At 51.9% G+C, this 17,302-nt stretch overlaps 1 protein-coding gene across 4 annotated transcripts in view; it reads right to left on the reverse strand.

The window, feature by feature from the left end:
* The window catches only part of PRIMA1 (proline rich membrane anchor 1), a 74,818-nt gene that overhangs the window by 20,560 nt on the left and 36,956 nt on the right, over positions 1-17,302 (reverse strand). For all 4 annotated transcript variants that reach the window (XM_054530446.2, XM_054530445.2, XM_024231740.3 and 1 more), the window contains exon 4: positions 2,235-2,364. In XM_054530446.2, the coding sequence (XP_054386421.2) occupies positions 2,235-2,364 (130 nt within the window). The remainder of the gene's footprint in view (positions 1-2,234; positions 2,365-17,302) is intronic.

Here is a 17,302-nt window from a genome sequence, read left to right on the forward strand (position 1 = left end):
GTTTGTTCTCTTTCCCTCCTCCGGTAGAAGCAGGTAGCACATTTCTTTAGGGGAGGGCAGGGAGGAAGGCAGAAGTGGCTCAGGTGTCTTTTCTAAGAACACGAGTTTATATTAAACAGATTATTCATGTTGCGCCTCTCCCAGGGGAAGTGGGGCGTGTCTGCAAGGAGACTGGCAGCCATGGCCTGGTGGTGCACACTCTTCCCCCAAAAAGTAGCTACCGAAGCTGATCTTCAGTACTTCCTAGTGTCTAGAGTCACAGGCAAAGTCATCACTCAGTCTGGTGACAAAGGCCTCCCCAGTCAGGCTCACGGCTTCCTCCAGCCTCATCTCCTGCGTCGCAGGGGCTTCCTGGTGTCCGGCTGCTCCCCTCACAGGTGCCTTGACCTAGAATGCCTCCTCTGCTCCGCTGCTTAAAACCCTCCCTCCTCCCATTCCAGCAGGCCCTCAGCTCAAATGCTCTATGGTCCAGATCAGAATGCACCGTGACTCCTCCGGGCAGCCACAGCGGGCTGCCAGCAAACCTTGCACAGCCTCATGGAGCAGCCTGTGGGCACAGCCTGGGTCTTACCTGTTTGCATGCCCACCAAGCCTGGCACAAAGGAGGTGCCTACAAAACACGTGGGAATTGGATTAGCTATGTCCCCTGGGAGACTCCAACCATCCACCTTGGTTTTCTTTCTTCCTTTTTTTTTTTTTGAGGTGCAGTCTGGCTCTGTCACCTAGTCTGGAGTGCAGTTGTGCGCTCTCAGCTCACTACAACCTCCACCTCCCAAGTTCAAGAGATTCTCCTTCCTCAGCCTCCCGAGTAGCTGGGATTATAGGCATGTGTCACCATGACCTGCTAATTTTTGTATTTTTAGTAGAGACGGGGTTTCACCATGTTGGTCAGGCTGGTCTCAAACTCCTGACCTCAGGTGATCCACCCGCCTCTGCCTCCCAAAATGCTGGGATTACAGGCGTGAGCCACCACGCCTGGCCCCACCTTGGTTTTCAAGACTAGGCCCCTACCCAGAGTTACAGGGTCTTGGAGCATTGGGCCTTTCTGTCTGTATGTCCTTCTGGCCTCAAAGAAGCACAGACAGACCTCACCAAACCCCGAGTATCCCCTCTCCCGCATCCCTGAGGAAGGGCAGGCAGGAATACCGAGGTCTGTTCTTAGCCCGACACTGGAGTCGAACTCGTCAATAACCCTGAAACACGGTGTGTAGTCAGGGCTGGGCTTCGGAGTCTTTTTGTTCTGGGTTCAATTTCTGACTCCATTGCTCGCCAGTTGTGCCACCCCGGGCAGCTCTCTAATTCCTTAGAACCTCAACCTCCTCTGCAAAATGGAGCTGATTGGGAAAAGGTAGGGGGAGATGAACTAAGAGAATGTTGGTGAGGAGAACCCGGTGCCCGGCTGAGGTATTGCTGATTACAATTATGCCTGTGTTATTTATCAGTGTTTTTGGAGACTGCCCCACAGCATGTGCATTTTGGGCAGAGGGGGCTCTGAGTTTGGGTTCTCGGCTGGGTGGCAGATGCCCAGGGCATGGCCTGTCCTGCGTGGAGCCGCCATGCCCGGACCGTGCCGCCAGGTGTCCTCCCTCCTGTGCCCCGTTACCAGGATGCTCCTGGTCTATTGGCTTTCTGTGGTCCCCCATCCTGTGTGCCTGACTTGTTTTAAGACTTTTACCTTGATATTTTACTTTCTGCTTTTGAATTACTAAAGTGAAATCACATAGAACAACCAACTTAAAGAGTAAACTTAAATATTTTAGATGTTAGGAATGTTCTTAATGTGGGCCCTCTAATTTTGGGAGTCAGCAAATGTTTAAAAAACTTCCTTACAAATATTATATTGTTAACAACTCCTATGACGCTTTGGTGTTTTGCAACATTTTTGTATTTTTCACGTTGCACTGGGCCTGACATATAATTGGTGCTAATCAATTGCTTGTGGAATCAAACTGTCTAAAGTGACAGAGACATTATTTCTGAGATCAACTTTAAAATATTTCGGCAATGAAAAAGATCAAAGGAAAAATAAAATAGATACAGCAAATATAGCAAAGTCTTGATGAACTGTTGAATCGGGGTGAGGTTAGATGGAAGGTCACTGTATATTCTTTCTGCTTCTTATATGCTTAACAACTTTTATAATTTAAAATAATGATACAGGATGTGTGTAGGAGCCCCAAGCCCAGCTGGGGTTCCCTTCGGCTTGGAGCTGGGTGCAGTGGGTGAGCACTCACCTTTTTATGGCTTTGTAACAAATGATGACAAGTACAGTCAGAAACACCAGGGAGGCACAGCATACGGCAATGATGATCACCAGCCCCGACCACCAGCTTTCCTCAGTGGGGCAAGAGGTAGAGTTGGGAGCTGAAAGAGACAGGAGCAGCCTGAGTGTTACCTGGATGAGCTGGTCATGGCCAGTGACAGAGGTGGGACCATCATGGGTGACACCAACAGAGGCGTGGGGAAGTCTCTGGCGGGACCATCGTGGGTGACAGCAGCAGAGGCACGGGGAGGTCACTGGCATCTATCACCTGGATGAAGGCTCCCTGACCTTTCCTGCCATCCCTGCCCCCACCCTGTGGCAGGTGACATCATGGCTGGCCCCCAGCCAGGCTGGCCTCTGAGCGCCTCCATCCCTGCCCCGGTGTGCTCAGAGCAGGGGCTAAGTGCCACGCCCCAGGCCATCCATCCTCCCTCGGCATGAGCTAACTGACAGCAGGGTCAGGTCTAATTTCCCATGAAAAATAACAGAGCATCTCATTCTCTCAGCTGAGGCACTAAATCTGGTTCCTCTGCAGGCGGGGGTGGGGAGCAGGGCTCACAGGGGACGCTGAGGGAGGAAGGAAAGAAAGGGAGGACTGCCAATATCCATTTCTTAAGCTAATTTCTTGCAAGATGCAGACTTTCTCCGTTCTTGGATTCAGCCCGTGGGGTGGGTATTTGCCCCTGTCTCAGTTTGTATGGGGGTGGTCAAAATTTGGAAAAGTGTCATTGACAAGGCACCGGACACTGGTGCTACAGGGCCCTCTCTTAGTTACTCAATCCATGGAGTCCTTGGGGTGAACCTGTCCTCCCTCCCTTGGCACAGGCTGTCTTGGGGTGGACCTGAAGGACTTGTGTCAGTGAGGCCGTTCACTTTCCTCTGAGAAAAGCAAAGACATCACACAGCCTCATCCCAGGGCTTCTGGGAAGACTCAGACACAACTGGAAGGGAGTGCCCAGAATTGCAAAAGGAATGGGAGGGAGAAAGGAAGGAAGTGAGAGGGAAAAGAGAAAAAAGGAGGAAGGGGGATGATGAGAGAGGAAGGAAGGGATGGATGGATGGATAGAGAGACAGTATTAACTTTGGACAGGTCTCCAAGACGTGAATATATGCAAAAGAATCAGAAATACACCCCAGACTTGGTGTCCACTCTATAATAGATACTTTGAGGGGTGCAACAGTAAGTGGGGAACCAGGGGATGACTTCCCTAAGGGTAATATGGATGGCTTCATTATTATGATTCTTATCAAAGTGTAATTTACATCTAGTGAAATGCACCCCCCATCTTAAAAGTACCATTCTCTGAGCTTTGACAAATGCATGCACCAGTGGAAGCCGCACCTCCAGCATGACACAGAGTATTTCCAACAGCCCAGAAAGTGTCCCTGTGCCTCTTTCTAATCAATCCCACCCTGGGGGCAACCACTATTCGGATTTCTAAAATCACTGATTAGATTTGCTTGGTTTTGACATTCACATACATGGAATCATGCAATGTGTATTTTTTTTGTTCCTTTAGTTAGCAAAGTGTTTTTGAAATTCATCCATGTTACTGTGTATTTCAGCAGCTCCTTCCTTTATTGCCGAATAGTATTTCTTTATATGAACATATCACAATTTGTTGTTGTTTTTTCTTTCTTTTTTCTTTACTTTTTTTTTTTTTTTGAGATGGAGTTTCGCTCTCGTTGCCCAGGCTGGAGTGCAGTGGCACGATCTCAGCTCACCGCAACCTCTGCCTCCTGGGTTCAAGCGATTCTCCGGCCTCAGCCTCCCAAGTAGCTGGGATTACAGATATGTGCCACCATGCCCAGCTAATTTTGTATTTTTAGTAGAGACGGGGTTTCTCCATGTTGGTCAGGCTGGTCCCGAACTCCCGACCTCAGGTGATCTGCCCACCTCGGTCTCCCAAAGTGCTGGGATTACAGGCGTGAGCCACCGCGCCTGGCCACAATTTGTTTATCCATTCACCTGATGACCAACACCTAGGTTGTTTCCAGTTCTGACTACCTTGAATAGAACTGCTATAAGCATTTGTGTACAAGTCTTTGTACAGACAGATTTTCCTATTTCTCTTGGATAAATATCTAGGAGTGGAACTGCTGGATTGTGTGGTGTGTGTATGATAAACTTTAGAAGGACATGCCAAGCTGTTTTTCCTGAATGCTTCTACCTTTGTACATTCTGTGCAGCACGAAGAAAGGTGGAAAGAAGAAAGAAGATGGGAAGAAGGGAGCAGTTACTGATTTGTTGCAGCTGGATTAGGAGATCCAGGGAGTCACTATGTGCTTCCCAGTGAACCAGCACCGAAACCCCACTAACAAATGCAAGGTGCCCAGGAGTGAGCCTCAGGTGTCACAGAGACCAAGTTGAATCAGAAATTCTTCCGGATGGTGGTTCATGCCTGTAATCCCAGCACTTTGGGAGGCCGAGGAAGGTGGATCACCTGATGTCAGGAGTTTGAGACCAGCCTGACCAACATGGTGAAACCCCGTCTCTACTAAAAATACAAAAATTAGCTGGGCGTGGTGGCAGGCACCTGTAATCCCAGCTACTCAGGAGGCTGAGGCAGAAGAATCACTTGAACCGGGAGGTGGAGGTTGCAGTGAGCTAAGATTGTGCCATTGCACTCCAGCCTGGGTGACAGAGTGAGACTTCAGCTAAAAAAAAAATCAATCAATAAAATAAAATAAAATAAAAAGAAAGAAATGCTTCCTGAGAGATGGCTGATAGGAGGATGCCACTGGGCCTCTCAGTTAGGGCAGGACCAGGCCTTTAGAAACCTCAACACTGAAAAGATACAGAATATAGCATTGAAAATAGGAATGAACTCTAAAATAAGAAAAAGGAGACCCAAGGGGATTCTCATTTTCCCCATGATGAACTTGTTCAATGCTTTCTTGGTGAAATATCAAACAAAAAATCCTTCCCTCCAATTCCTCACTTTGGGGTATCCCTGAGTTGGCTGTGTCTTCCTGGGGTGATGCCCCCACCTTCCCTACACTCTGGGAAGTCAGAAGTCACTGCTGGAGAGTCAGAAATATAGCCAGATCATCCAAGGCTGATCTGTCTACACTGCACCCCTAAGCCTCAAAGGTCTACCTCCTCATTTTCACCACAAAGGGAAGCAATTTTGGTTTCCATGGCTCTACTTCAAGCTGTGACACCTCTGGGAGAGACCCCAGGGCCATGCCTGCCACCAATGGTCCAGGACCACACATGGTCACACCGACACTCCTGTGGCTGGGGAGAGATCTACCGGTGTGTGGTCTCAGCCAGGGGCTGCCGCACCCCCTCCAGTAAGCACTTGGAAATATCGGAGTGGGTGCTGTCTTTGGTTGTTGCAATGTGTGATCCCAGCAGCTATGGATGTTAATGACAATGAACTGGATACTCTCACACAAGGTAGAATTGTCCCTTGAAAAATACCAACAGGGCCCCTGTTGAGAAATTTCATCCACTTGATTGATTATAATCCTCATAGGGAATTTGGCACTAAATTTCACAGTGCCTCTCTTCTTTACATTCTCTGTTAGTTAGGTGGGAATTTTCTTTTGCTATTCCTTTTCAAACATAACTGATACTGAAAGCAGTAAGCCCATGGCTCACAGCATCCTGCACAGGGTCCCCTCTAATATTCTGCAAGAACACTCATCACTGCATGTGTATGAGAAAACCACCCGAGGCAAAAACACTAACGGCTATGAAAAGAGGGAGGCATTTTTTGAAACCTAGTGAAGGCATATATCTTGGATTTTGCTCAGAAAACCAGCTGTTGTGTTCAAAGAATGCATCCTTATTTATCCTTGCTTGAGTCAATTAGAGAATGTTGGAGCTGGAGGAAGTCTAGGAGGTGTTATTTCAGAAAAGAGAATACAATATGGAGTCCCAGGATCAAGAAGCAACTTTCCCAAGGGCCAGGTTGGGACCCTGATCTTTGGGCTACAGTTGGGTCTATCCCTGCCTGAACTTCCCTCCTATGGGGTGTGGCCAGCACCTCTTTCTGGAGGTGCTAAGACAGCTTACATGTGCACAGACTGATGGTTCATATTCGAGAAGATAGCATCATGAAGGTGCTCATTCAGTCATTTGTTCATCCAGCAAACTGAGCACCCTCGGTGCCTGGCACCGTGCTGGGATCTGGGAGTACAAAGATAAATCAGACGTAAACTGTGCTTTTACCAGGGCTGGCGCTAGCCGCCCCATGAATTATTAATTACAAAGCTAAGACCTGATCATCTTGCTCAGGAGTCTCCGGGGGAAGAGGCATGCATGAATTGCTAATACAGAAGGTGAAGGTTATTTCAGGGGTGCGGGTGATGCTTTGTGAGAGACAGGTGGTCAGACAGGGAGGCTGAGACAATCAGAGAGTGCCAAGTTCCAGGACTGAGGCTACCTGGGCTCTCTGCCTCCTCTGTCACCCCCTCTACCTCCCAGCCAAGATTCTGCAAACACAACAGAAAGGCAGGAGCTGTCCTGACATCTCAGGGGTCGCAACACCTTGTCTTCTCCGGGGCTCAGTGAGGCTTTGTCCGCTGCATTCATTTAACAACTCCTGACGCCTGTAAAGATGATGAAGCTGGCAACCAGAGAGAGCAATTGCAAGCTGCCCAGGCTCAGTTTTGCTTCATCAGAGGAGCAGCTGTCTTCTCATTATGAGATGCATCGTTAAAAGCTTTGGACTTCTGTTTCCAGCCAAGATGGAGTAACAGGGGCCAGATCTGCCCTCCTGTCTGAAACATCCAAAAACCACACCAAAGATTTGAAACAGTGGTTTTTAAAAGAGGCAACCAAAGACACTGATTCCCAAGAGACGATGAAGCAAATGAGGTGAGTCCTACTACAGGCCCAGCTCACTGCCTTGAGAGAGTTTCCAAAACAGCAGTGCAGGAAGGGAGAATCCACAGGGCCTGGCCAGCTCCATAAACTGGAGAGATTCAGCTGAGAGTCCAGAGAGTGAACAACACAGATGAGGTCTCTCCCCAGGGGAACTTTGAGAAGAGTAGAAGAAGCCAGTGGTAAGCAAATACACCAATAAATATATAATGGCACATCGTGGCAAGTACTGGGAAATAAATAGAAAAGAGAGGTCCCATGGATGTTTGCAGAAGAAGTAGGTGGGGTGGGTAGCTTTGGATGTGCCCACCTGTATGGGGTCCAGAGAGGCTAAGGAGACCAAGGAGACCAGAAAATTCCCTTGGGCAGGGTGGGGGAGGTGGGCTTGTGGACCCATCCAAGGTCCAATGCATGAAAGAAGTGTGTGGGGTCAGACAAGCCCTCCAGGTACTCTTGGTGGCAAATGCCTCCCCTATCGTCCTCATAGGGTTTTTGTGACTATCAGAGGAGATGATGGAGGCAGGCTTTTGGTGGGTACCAGGAGTAGGAAAGACCTCAGGGCACTACTAGGCACAATGGCGCATAGCTCAGTTATATTCCCCTTTCAGAAGTGGAGAAACTGAGATCACACAGTCAGGGGCCTTGTGACGGTACTCACGGCTAACTCAATACATACTAATGTATGACCCGGGCAAACAGCTGTCCCCGTCAGAGCCAGCTGTTGGAGAGAAGCTGCACACAGGAGGTGCTGGACTGACAGGAGGGAACAGAGCCAGGGGTGAATGAATCAAACAGATAGCGAGTAGGTTGGAAACAATCTCAGTTTTGTGAGATATCTTTAAACAGGAATGCCGTCTGAGCCTAGAAGAGGGGAGTGAGAGCCACGTTCTTGGTTTTAGAATTGCTTCTCCACTGTGAGACGGAGGCTTTATCCGCGCTGCGCCTCTTGACCCTGTGAGTGGCAGCCCACTCGCCCCCATGGCGCCCTGGTTCCGGAGCACAGCCTGAGTACCAGACATTGCTGGTGACACCATGGGCATGCTGGGGGCCACACCATGGGCATGCTGGGGGCCTCTGGGCCTCAGAGGCATCGTTAGATGGCTCTCCTAACTTTCCAAGTCTCTGGGGACTCAAGTCCTGGGCTGCCTGAGTGGCTTCCTGACTGTTCCCCAGGAGCCGAAAGGGCCTGGCGCTTCACTGGCCTTGATTGTAGTCAGGTGGGAGCTGTCACTGCAGTTGCTGTCTCTGCTTCTGGCTTCCTGAGCAGCCCAGCTCCGGGCCCATCAGGCGGGTCACAACCGCTGACAATGCAGTCTAGTGCCACTTGTCTAGGGCCCCCCTGCGCCGTAGAGATCAACCTCCGTCTCCCTCAAGGAGCCAATATCGGTGAATGTGCTTCCCAAGCCTCTGAGGATAAGTTCAGCCTTTGCTGTGGGAAACCGAAGGCAGAAGCACCTGGGCTGGGAGTTGTTTCTCTGTCTTAAAACGCGTGTGGGCCTGGTGACTCGGCCATGGGGAGCAGAGGCGAAAGGAGTCACAGCCCTGCTCCAGGGACAGTCTCATGGCACCGCTGGTCCTCAGAGTGTGCAGGGGTACCCTTTGGCACCGCTCCCTCCCGCCCACCAAAGGGTCTTGAGGAAACTGTCCAGAATGTCACGGAAAAGTGCAAAGGCACGGGACTCGGCGCGCACTGAAAGGGGGCGGGATGCTGAAAAGCACTTAGGAACGTGCGTCCTCTTTGGCCCTGCCTCAGCCAGCTTGCTGAAGCCCCCGCTAGTTTTGTCTGTCTCACAAGGACAGTGTGGGGGCCGGAGCTTTGCTAAAGATTTGTGTGATGCAGAATCTGTTTTGTAGACCCTTTGGACAGAGGCGGAAACTGAGGTTCAGAAAGGGGAGGAGCCTGCCCGAGGCCACACAGGGACCAGACCCAGGTCCTCCGGTCTCTCAGCCTCATTTATGAACTGCCCCACAAGCACCACAAAGGACACGGTTTCTCAGAGGTCTCTTCTGGGCTGACCACCCTTTCCCTGCCTCAGGGCCCCCAGCCCCAAGGTCACTGAGGAAGGAGTGGCGTGGGGGTGGGGCCGGCCACTCTTCTGTGGTGCCTGCCCCCACACAGGGTCCCATTGTCTCAGGGACACAAGGGGCCGCCTCTCAGGCCGCTGCTCTCCATTCCTGGGCACAGGGTGCCCTCGGGGAGGCCTGTGCCAGGGCGTCCACCTCCTATGGTGGCTGGGGGAGGTCTGGAGAGCCAGCCTGGGTGCGGGGCTGCTCACTCACTCCTCACCCCAAAGGTACCAGAGCACGTGGGCTGCACTTGAAAACCACAAATACAAAATCAGACCTTGATGTCTTGGCTAACCTCTGCAACGAGCCCCTGTTTCTACAGAGAAATGAGAAATCTCCTTTGGGGTGGAACTGGATGAACACAGTGCCCTTGTGCGCCTGCAATTCAGGGGCCCCCCACGCCTTCTCTGCCAGTGGGAATTTGGTTCAGGCTTCTGGGTTTAGCATGGAGACCCCCTGTTTCATAAGTCTCCCCAATTCCTCCCTCCAATCACGGATTCCTACAGCAGGAAGCTCCTGGCTGCCCATAACCACAGGTGAGAGGCACCTGTGCCTGGCCCATGCTTAACAGAAAGCCAGGGAGGCGCATCTCCTGGGGGTGCCTCAGTGGCCTGCCTTTTCCAAAACTAAGGGACACACACTTCTCTACTGTGCAGGAGGGAAGCAGTTTGTGGGCACTGCAGCCTAAATGGGGCTCCTGCCCTGCAACGTGTAGCCCGGGGCGGGGGTGGGAGGGGAGTGTCCCAGGGAAGTGATGCTGGCTTGGACTGTTTCGGGGCAGTCTGTCTCTTGCTCACCTCCCCCATACTGCCTCCTGCATGCCAACCATGCCCCTTCCTGCCCCAGGAAGCTGGGCTTTGGTGGCCGGTAGCACTGAGCACGCCTCCCCTCACCCACCACAGACGGGAACAGTGGGCCTGTGGATATGCATAACGCCTTGGTCAGCCTGTGGTGGGTGGTTTGGCAGGAAGTCAGACCTCAATGTGCCACCAGGACGGTCTCAGGGCTCCAGAGCAGCCCAAGCCGCAAGGGTGGGCCAGGCTGGACTCTTTGCTGAGCTTCATGTGGAGAGTTGTCAGAGCCCCGGGTCCCACCCTCACTGCTGTACGAGTAGCCCTGAAAACATCCTCTCTGCCCTCAACCTCTTCTCAGCAACTGCTTTGTGTGTGCAGCGCCTTTCAGGCCCCCAGCCCCAGCCTGGTGGGCCCCCTGTGCTGGAGGCATCCAGCAGGGAGTGGGGCCTCCTTGCCCCGCGCTCCTCAATACCGCTGGGGCAGTGCCTTCCTGCAGGCTCAGGCCCCCACCTGGGCATTCCCTCTGCCCTCTGAGTGGCCACATCCTGCGGCTGCTCCCTCCAACCCCCTCTCCACCTTCTCCCTGACTCCAGCCCTGTGCTGGGTCTTGCTGGGTTATCACGGTTGTCCCATCCCCCCACCAGCCCCTCCTTCCTGGGGTATCATATCAGCTGCCCAGTTCAGCACAGTGGTTATCCACACAGGCTTTGAATCAGAAGTACCAGGAGTTAAAATCCAGATCCTGACTTTGGGCAAGTCATTGACTCTGTTAGATTTAATCTCAGTTTCTTCCACTGTAAGTCGGGGGAAGGCAACAGAACCGCCTCCTCAGGGCTGGTGCAAAGACGACGTGAGAGACACGATCAGAGAGCCAGCAGCAGACACCCCTCTGCCGCCGCCCACATCTTTCCCCTTCTCCCTGCAGAACTCTGATTCCCCTCCTATATCCCTCACCCTCCAGAGGGCCTAGGCTTTGGGAGAGGCGGGCTCAGCCTAGGAGGTCGGTTTTCAGGGGTTGCAGCCAGGCCTGGTTGTTTCAGTACTTATGCCCCTAATTGGTTTAGGGGTCATAGAGTTCCAGCAAGGACGGGAGAGGAAAAGTCTGCTGGGGGCTCCTGGGAATGGTTTCCTGGCTCTTAAGGGAGAAGCAGAGGAGGTGGCTTCTCCTCCGACACACTGATGTGTCCTTTACTCCAAAGCTGAGCAGCTTATGGGGGCTGAGGGTGCTGGGGTGCAGGGTTGGGGGGGGTCTCAGTGTGACGCAGGGTGGTGGGGGTCAGTCTCCAGAGGAGACACTGGAGCAAAGACTGGAATTCGGCAGGGGGTTCATCATGCAGGTACCTGGGGGAAGGAATGGCTGGAGTGCAGGCCCTGAGGTGAGTGCAGGCCTGGCAGTTCTGGGGAGCAGAAAGGCGGCCAGTGTGGCCTAGAGGGAGTGGTGAGGGGCGACTAGAAGGAGATGGGACCACACGGGGCCATGGGGAAGCCGTAAGGAGGCCACGGGGAGGACTAAAGAGAGGGTGGTGAATTCTGACCTACAGGTCAGCACAGTCCCTCTGTGTTCAAACTGGGTGTGTGGTGTGGGGGAAGGGCGGGAGGCTGCGGGGCTACTGCCGATAACCTAGCAGCGGAGATGGCGGGGCTCAGACTCAGGGTTCTCAGCAGAGGCGGTGAGGAAAGGTCAGAGTCTGGAAATGCTTTCGAGGTAGATTTCATGGAAATGTGGATGTGGGCAGCAGACACAGAGAGGAGCTAAGGATGACTCCAAGGGTTCGGGGCTGCGCTTGTGGTAGGGGGAAGCTGTCACCAACTGATGGGAAAGATTTCTGGGTCCGTGCAGCTTTGGGACGGGTGAAGTCGGAAATTGTCACACACCACGGGAGACGGTGAGAAAGCAGCTGGGGCCGGACTCTGCATTCAGAATCGAGGGCTGGAGGCAGGCATTTGGCAGGGGTCAGCACCCAGCCCTGAGACTGGAGGGGGTTGTCAAGTGGGACAGGGTAGGCAGAGGGGAGAAGAGGGCCAAGGCCTGGCCCTGGGGCACCTCAACATGAGGAGGTGCAGAGGAAGGTGACAGGGGAGGCTAGTGAGGAAGGTGGCCCAGGCCATCCGGTCCTGCAGCCACGTCAGGAAGGGACGTCCAGGAGGAGGGGAGGTCAACTGTGTCCACCACAGCTGATGGTCAAGTACAGCGAGGCTGGGAGCCAGCCACGGGATGAAGCCACGTAGCAGTTGCTGCTGGCCGCTGAAAAGTGGTTTGGCGGGAGTGGAGGGAGGAAGCCCGATTCGGGGAGTCAAAGAGAGAATGAGAGAGAGGAAATGGAAATGGTGGGGATGCACAACTCGCGGTTCGAGTTTTGCTGCAAAAGGTAGTGGCATCGTGGAGCCGTATCTGGGGGGAGAAGTCATGAGAAGGATTTCAAGGCAGGAGGTGGAGTGTGTGAGTGTGTGAGAGTGCGGGAGAGTGAGTGTGGGGGAGTGTGAGTGTGGGGGAGTATGTGTGTATGAGTGTGTGAGAGTGAGTGTGTGACAGAGTACATGGGAGTGCGTGTGTGTGTAAGTGAGTGTATGAGTGTGTATATGAGTGTGTAAGTGGGGCGTGTGTGGGAGTGCAAGTGTGTGGGAGAGTGTGTGTATGAGTGTGTGAGAGTGTAAGGCAGACTGAGTATGTGGGAGTGATTGTGTGTGTGTGAGAGTGTATGAGTGTGTGTATGAGTGTGTATGAGTGGGGACTGAGTGGGAGAGAGTGTGTGTGTATGAGTGTGTGAGAGTGGGGGACTGAGTGTGTGAGAGTGTGACTGTGTGTGTGTGAGAGCGTATGAGTGTGTGTATGAGTGTGTGTATAAGTGTGTGAGTGTGAGTGGGGACTGAGTGTGTGGGAGTGTGACTGTGTGAGTGTGTGTGTGTATGTATGTGAGAGTGTGTGAATGTGTATGTGTGTGAGTGCATATGAGTGTGTGAATGTGTATGTGTGTGAACGAGTGTGCATGAGTGTGAGAGACTGAGTGTGTGAGTGCTGATGGCTGTGGCCCAGGAGAGAGGGAAGAGCTGAGCCCAAGGGGGCCTGTGCCTGGTGTGTACGATAAAGTGAGAGCAGGGAGAGGGGGTGAGGGGCCCACAGGGAGCAAGGACAATGCTTGGCCAGATGAGGAAACTGAGATTGAACCCAGACAGTCTGGCCCCAGGGCCAACCTGTGACGGCTGCATAGACACAAAGGAGGCAAGTCCCCGCATGTGACAAACGGCCAGGAAAGACGCTTTGGAGGAGACCGGAAGACTGGAGGGAGCAATGCAGTGTGTGGAAAGGGGCGATGGGGCCACCCTGGGCATCAGGAAAGCCTCTCTGAGGAAGCGACGTTCAAGCTGAGCCCGACAGGGTGCAGGGGCAGTCCTGTGAGAAGGTGCCAGCAAGGGAAGGAACGGGGGACACAGGCAGCGGCACTAGGAGCCTCTCTGCCCCCCTGGCTTGTGGCTGAGACCTTTCCTGAGCCCTGGGTTAGGGGCTCTGTGCCCTTCCATCTATGGCTCCTAATCTGTAGCCTGTGCTCTGCGGGCCACTTGCTCCCCTGGCGTATTTATTTCTGCCTGGTGCTCTGTGCGTGGAGCCCAGTGTGGTGGCAGATTGGCTGCTTATCATCAAGGGCACTGTTCTCAGGCTTGGCTCCTGAGGCAACATTAAAAAAAAACCCAATACATTATTAATAATTGTCTCCATCATTCCTGTGCCTAATTAGGAAAGGAAAATTATGAATCGGGCTTATGTCTCTTGGTGGGGGCAGCCTCAGCTTTTCCCGGTGCAAGGGAGAGTCTGGGTGGAGGCTGGGGCAGAAGCCGAGAACAGCAGGTCATTGCCTGATAGAATTAATTACGCTTCTGGTAGCGACTGGAGAACACGTCCCCCTTGTTTTTGCCCAAATAGCCCTCTTTGTTAGACTCCTTAAGGCAAGGCCTTGTTACTCAACAGCATCTACTCTCTTTTAGTAGCTGCATTCCACCCTTTTTCTGTCCTGGCCCTTGGTCCCCTCCCTAGATCTGCCAGGCCTTCTGTTCCCACCAGGGCTGCAGACGCATGGCTGCGCAGAAGGTCCACATACTTGCCAGCTTTAGAATAGCCCAGTGCCTTTGAGAAGCGACGAGAGGCGGCCACATTCAGAACTGTGGCCACCTACCCTCGTTGCCTTGATGACTCCTCCTCATTCAGCTGCTAATCCACTCACTGATTCACTCAATACACATCTGTTAAGAGCCCGCGGTGTGCCATGCACCATGCTAGCACTGGGGACAGGATGGACCCTGTCCTCATGACGCTTATAATCTACTGGAAATTGGACATTCATTAAATCATCACCAAGTAAATGCAGACTGATTCCCAGCTCACCGAGACACTTAACTGCATGTGACTTTGGTAACAACAACAGGAAGCTGACAAACAAAAATGAGAATGACTTGACATGGAGAGCCAGTGTGAGTGGACTGAACGTAATGAGCTCATCTTTGCTTGTGAGAGCTCGTGACCTTGGGAAGGGAGAATGCTCCCAATGGTATCTATTAAACGCCCAGCAGAGCCCCAGCACCTAGTTGATGCTCAATAGACTGCTTTCTCTCATGGGGGGCACTTAATTAACAGGTGATGAGGCTGAGTGCAGTGGCTCACACCTGTAATCCCAGCACTTTGGGAGGCCAAGGCAGGAGGATAGCTTGAGCCCAGGAGTCTGTGACCAGCCTGGACAACATAGCAAGACAAAAAGTTAAAAAATTAGCTGGGATAAGTAAGCTGGGTGCAGTGGCTCGTGCCTGTAATCCCAGCACTTTGGGAGGCCTAGGCGGGCAGATCACCCGAGGTCAGGAGTTCGAGACCAGCCTAGCTAATATGATGAAACCCCGTCTCTACTAAAAACACAAAAAAGTAGCCAGGTATGGTGTCACATGCCTGTAGTCCCTGCTACTTGGGAGGCTGAGGCAGGAGAATCAGAATCGCTTGAGCCCGGGAGGCAGAGGTTGCAGTGTGCCGAGATCGTGCCACTGCACCGTAGCCTGGGAGACACAGTGAGACTCCGTCTAAAAAAAAAAAATTTGCTGGGATAGTGAGACAAAAAATGGTGTGACAAAAAATTTTAAAATTATCTGGGCATGGTGCTGCACACCGGTAGTCCCAGCTACTTGGGACTTGCACTGGGAGGCTGAGGCAAGAGGATGGCTTGAGCCCAGGAGTTTGAGGCTGCAGTGAGCTATGATGATGCCACTGCATTCTAGCCTGGGTGACAGAGCAAGACCCTGTCTCAAAACAAACATGATGGGGCCCTCATGAATGCTTCATCAGGTAGAATGTGCTCTGTCTAATTTGTTGTCATCACTTTGCAGAGGGGTTCAGGGTCAATTTAGACCAGTGGTTGACACTGATCTGAAGGCCAAATCTGGTCCACCACCTGTTTTATAAATAAAGTTTTATTGAAACACAGACACACCTATTTGTTTACACCTTGTCCATGGAAGTCTGTATGGCCTGCAGAGCCTAAGATACACTATCTTGCCTTTTACAGAAAGTTTTTTTACCCCTAATTTAGAGGAATCTTAACCTGAGATTCTTAGACGAGCTTAGAAGAGTGGTCTCAAAGTGTCCTGAAATTATACCACAAATTTGTATTTTGCAAGTAAACAATCCACTCCTTCCATATGATTTTTAGAAAGGCCCTTTACCCCAAATGTCACACCAAGGCCTGGGTGGGAGTCTCTGGGCATGGGGCACAGGGCTCCATCTTGCCTGGGAGTTTTCATGGTGATAATGTGGTAAGAAAGCAAAGCACAGCAGAGAGACAGGCACAAATTTGGATCCTGACTTGGCCACACCATACCCACTAAGATACCCCCAGACGAAGCACTTACATTTTACAAGCCTCAGTTTCCCATCGTCAAAGAGTGACAACATTCCCTGGAAGGCTCGGGGGAGCTGCTTCCCACCTGCTGGCCAGGACGCAGAGACTCTGCTCTGGAGGCAGAAAAGTATCACCTGAAGCTACAAGTCTGACTTTCTGGGCACCTGCAGCCCTTCTTCAGGGTCTGCACTAGGGCTGCCAGGGTGGCTATGCACAAGGTGGGGAGCCCAGGAAGTGAAGTCCCATGCCCTGCAGAGCATCCTCCACCAGCAACTGACAGGTGCTAAGTGTGACAGCCTGGCTGGGGACAACTATAGGCTGAAATTGCCTTTGCAGGACTTGGCCTGAGATGGTGCTTTCACTCAGCTTCCCCCCTGCTCCATCCTACCACCTCCGTTGCCTCCTCGGTCTCTCCTGGGGAGCACTTCATTTAAAAATTCTTGCGTTAGGGTCTAAGGACAGGTTCCACATCAGGAACCCCAGACATGAGGTTACCAAGATGCTGAAAGCTCCTGGCCTCCTTCTAAAGCATCAAACAAGAGATGAAATTATATCCCAATGAGATGCAGGTGAACTTTCCACATTCTAGATGACTCCTTCCCAGGACCACCCTTTGCTAGTTCTCTGGACAGAGCCTAAGTCCTGTTTAAAAGGGTCCTGTAGGGTTAAACTAAGAATGATTTGAGTCCAAGTTGGGACCAAAAAGGGATGATGACACAGCTGAGAAGAATCACTGCTGCTCAGTTGGTCTTTGTTAAAAAAGGAATAAACCTGAAATGTCTGTGGCTCCAGGACAAAACCATACGTAGTATTGAAGAAAACAATATTCATACTGACAGTCCAGAGCTGTGTTGTCTAATACAGTAGCCATCAGCCACATGTGGCTACTTAAATTTAAATTCCTTAAAATTAGATACATCAAGAATTCAGTTCCTCTGTTGCACTGGCCATATTTTAAGTGCTTAATAGCTACACATGGTTTTGCACAGCACAGACCTAGATCATTTTCAGCATCGCAGAAAGTGTATTGGGCCGTCCAGAGTGTTGGGAGGTGGGATGTTCTGCTTCTTCTCTTTCCAGAAAGACAGCCAGGAGCCGTTTTCTTACCCTACTGAAAGCAAATGGAGACAGCCACCTCCTGCCAGTGCTATCTACTTTCAAAGCACATTTTTCTTAGATTCTTTTATTTGATTCTCAGATCCCTCCCCCTCAAACAGGCAAGGCAGGGATCATTAGAACTATTTATAGATAAGGAAACTGAGGGTTCCGAAGGTCAGAGAAGCAAAGTCACAGAGCTGCGAGTAAAATGACAGTCAGGGCTTGGGAGACCGCAGGAGGGAGACCCCCCCCGCCCCCGGCAAGCCAACGGTCTGCTGAGCTGGAAACATGCCAGGGCATATTCTAACCCCACGCGGGGTCCCTCACTCCCTCTCTCTTTCAGCAGCCACGTGGCTTGGTGAGTGGAACACCT

The sequence above is a fragment of the Pongo abelii genome, chromosome 15 (genome assembly GCF_028885655.2).
Source record: "Pongo abelii isolate AG06213 chromosome 15, NHGRI_mPonAbe1-v2.0_pri, whole genome shotgun sequence".
Taxonomy (NCBI): domain Eukaryota; kingdom Metazoa; phylum Chordata; class Mammalia; order Primates; family Hominidae; genus Pongo; species Pongo abelii.